Below are 3,481 nucleotides of genomic sequence, written 5' to 3' on the forward strand. Positions count from 1 at the left end.
ATATGTAGTGAACAACAGTTACTGTAAGTATTGTACAGTAGTTACTGTATGTAGTGCACATTCGTTACTGTATATGTATTGTAGTTACTGTATATGTAGTGTACAGTAGTTACTGTATATGTATTGTACAGTAGTTACTGTATGTCCACATTACAGATTGCAGGTGCAGTCAGATATGAACATGCCTGGTTACACATTAGACAGCTAGGCTGAAGCACACAACATGATTGATCTCAAGCCCCGCCCTCTTTTCAAAGTTTGTCCGAGGGAAGCAATCATGCGATCATCGATCCCTCGTGATTGGAGGAATCGAGAAAAGGAGGGCGGGGCTTGAGTTAGGTCAATTATGCAGATGATGTAGAACTCAACCTCACGCACAACATAAACTCACGACACGCACTCTCTCTCTCTTTCTCTCTCTCAACTCCCGCCCTCCAATACACACGCACACACACACACACAGACAGACACACACACACACACACACACACACACACACACACACACACACACACACATACGTACACACACACACACACACACACACACACACACACACACACACACACACACACACACATACACACACACACACACACACACACACACACACACACACACACATACAGTACACACACACACACACATACACATATTCACACACACAGTACACACACATACACACACATGCACATACACATACACATTCACATTCACATTCACACACACACACACACACACACACACACACACACACACACAGTACACACACGTACACATACACACACACACACATACACATTCACACACACACACACACACACACACACACACACACACACACACACACACACACACACACACACACACACACACACACACACACACACACACACACACACACACACACACACACACACACACACACACACACAGAGGTGTGTCCGGCGTCTCACCCGTCATCCCTCAGGTTCACCGCGCACTCCTCGATCTCGCCGAAGATCTCAAAGCGGCGCTTCAGCTCCGTGCGCGTGCTGTCGGACCTCAGCCGGCCCACGTACACCACCCGCCTCTCATCCTGCTCGTTAGGAGGGGACACACGGAGGGCGAGAGAGGGGGATTAAACAGGGAAGGAGTCTCTCTCTCTCTCTCTCTCTTTGTCTTCCTCCCTCAGTCTACGTCCTGCCTAACGAAGTGACTCCGAGTCAGGGCTTTTTCCCCCTTATGGCTGTTTAGATTTTTTTATCCCTGTGATTGGCTGAGTTAAGGTAACCCTTCACTACCACACTACAGAAGGTTAACCTTTCACTACCACACTACAGAAGGTTAACCTTTCACTACCACACTACAGATGGTTAACCCTTTCACTACCACACTACAGAAGGTTAACCTTTCACTACCACACTACAGATGGTTAACCCTTTCATTACCACACTATAGAAGGTTAAACCCTTCACTACCACACTACAGAAGGTTAACCCTTTCACTACCACACTACAGAAGGTTAACCTTTCACTACCACAATACAGATGGTTAACCCTTTCATTACCACACTACAGAAGGTTAAACCCTTCACTACCACACTGCAGAAGGTTAAACCCTTCACTACCACACTACAGAAGGTTAACCTTTCACTACCACAATACAGATGGTTAACCCTTTCATTACCACACTACAGAAGGTTAAACCCTTCACTACCACACTGCAGAAGGTTAAACCCTTCACTACCACACTACAGAAGGTTAAACCCTTCACTACCACACTACAGAAGGTTAAACCCTTCACTACCACACTACAGACGGTTAACCATCTGTAGTGGGCAGTGAATGGGTTAACCTTCTCTAGTGTGGTAGTGAAAGGGTTAACCCTTTGACGTGTGTCAGTGGAACGGTTAACCGTCTGTATTGTCACAGTGAAAGGGTTAAGTTAAGATATTCCTTTATTGATCCCCTTGGGGAAATCCAGGCATCATAGCAGCATGGTGGAGGGGGGGTTACAGGTAGTAGAAGACATACAGGTACAGGTCACAGAATTATAGTACAGTGAAGAAGTAAAAATAAATAAAATAGAATAAAAAGGCAGTGTAAACAATAATACAATATAATTAACTCTGGACATGCACATATGGGCAACAAGGTGCGAGATGAGGGTATGTACTGTATGCCCTCTCAGTTATATTTGCCCTGAAATAAATATAGTTACAATATATAATCTAATCATCTAAATCTAATCTATTATATAATCTAAAAAAAACTAAATGCTGAAAGCTAAATATACAACATAAATAGAATAATCCAATAATCTAAATCTAATCTAATATATAATCTAAAAATGCTAAATGCTAAAAGGGTTCTTAAGAGGCTTCCTCTCTGTCTGATAGTTGAAGTAGTGACTCCCCCCCCCCCCCCCCCCCCCGCACCCGCACCCACCGCGCACCCCCATAACTAATCAAACTGAAGCCGTTATGATCAAATGGAGCAATATCTATATCGGGGGGGGGGGGGGGGGGGTGCGGCTTCTTCTTCCTCTTCTTTTCACGCCGCCAAATGAGGAACGAAGCGAATGAAGTGTGATTCATATCAGCGTGTGAATAGCAGAGAGTCTGTCTCCGTGTGTGTAGCCCTGAGTCAAACCACAGCGGAGAGGCAGAAGTCACATCTAAGCCTGTTAGTATTATTGTCTCGTACTCCTCAAACTATAGGGAGAGGTTTTTTGGGGGGGGGGGGGGGGGGAAACAGAATGTTCCTTGAACCACAAAGGACACTGGGGTCGCGGATTTGGGAGCTAGAACAACGCGCACCAGGCTGCAATTATAGTTTTGGAGTACTTTAATTGCGCCTTTGCTAATCATATAATGCAGTACAGTGCCCCCGGGCCTGTGGTGTATCCAGCATTATTTATTTATTCATTCATTTACTTGCCATTACTGGGGCAGGTCCACCGAGACCCCGTTCAACATTTTCAACATTTTGAATGCTGTCTCGAGGGCAACCGGTAACTTATACGCGTAAATCAGTCGCCTGGCACAAAAAAACTCAAAGTTCACCTTCGCACTAAACGACGAGACACGCCTCCCACACCCCCCTCTTCTTCCCCCCTTAAAACAGCACAGAGAATACATATTAACTAGGATGTATTGTGTTTTTTGTGCTTCCCCTCACTGCCTTTAATGCTTACATACAGTTTGAGGCAAAAAGTGTTTGCTGAATTAGTGCTTTAGTTGCTGACAACTGATAAATGGGCGGACTTTTTGTGATGGCACCCTGGGGGGCTGTGTGTGTGCGTGTGTGTGTGTGTGTGTGTGTGTGTGTGTGTGTGTGTGTGTGTGTGTGTGTGTGTGTGTGTGTGTGTGTGTGTGTGTGTGCGCGTGTGTGTGTGTGTGTGTGTGTGTGTGTGTGTGTGTGTGTGTGTGTGTGTGTGTGTGTGTGTGTGTGTGTGTGTGGTACCAGTGAGAGTGTAAGAGACATGCCTACCAAAACCT

At 45.5% G+C, this 3,481-nt stretch overlaps 1 protein-coding gene across 1 annotated transcript in view; it reads right to left on the reverse strand.

Moving 5' to 3' along the window:
* ppargc1a (peroxisome proliferator-activated receptor gamma, coactivator 1 alpha) overlaps positions 1–3,481 on the reverse strand; it is a gene marked incomplete at its 5' end in the record, with an annotated part of 68,201 nt that overhangs the window by 17,448 nt on the left and 47,272 nt on the right. Inside the window, 1 exon segment of the mRNA XM_084312198.1 lies at positions 957–1,078. Within this exon segment, the coding sequence (XP_084168324.1) occupies positions 957–1,078 (122 nt within the window).

The sequence above is a fragment of the Notolepis coatsorum genome, assembly GCF_963971535.1.
Source record: "Notolepis coatsorum genome assembly, chromosome: 4".
In the NCBI taxonomy this organism is placed as follows: Eukaryota; Metazoa; Chordata; class Actinopteri; order Aulopiformes; family Paralepididae; genus Notolepis; species Notolepis coatsorum.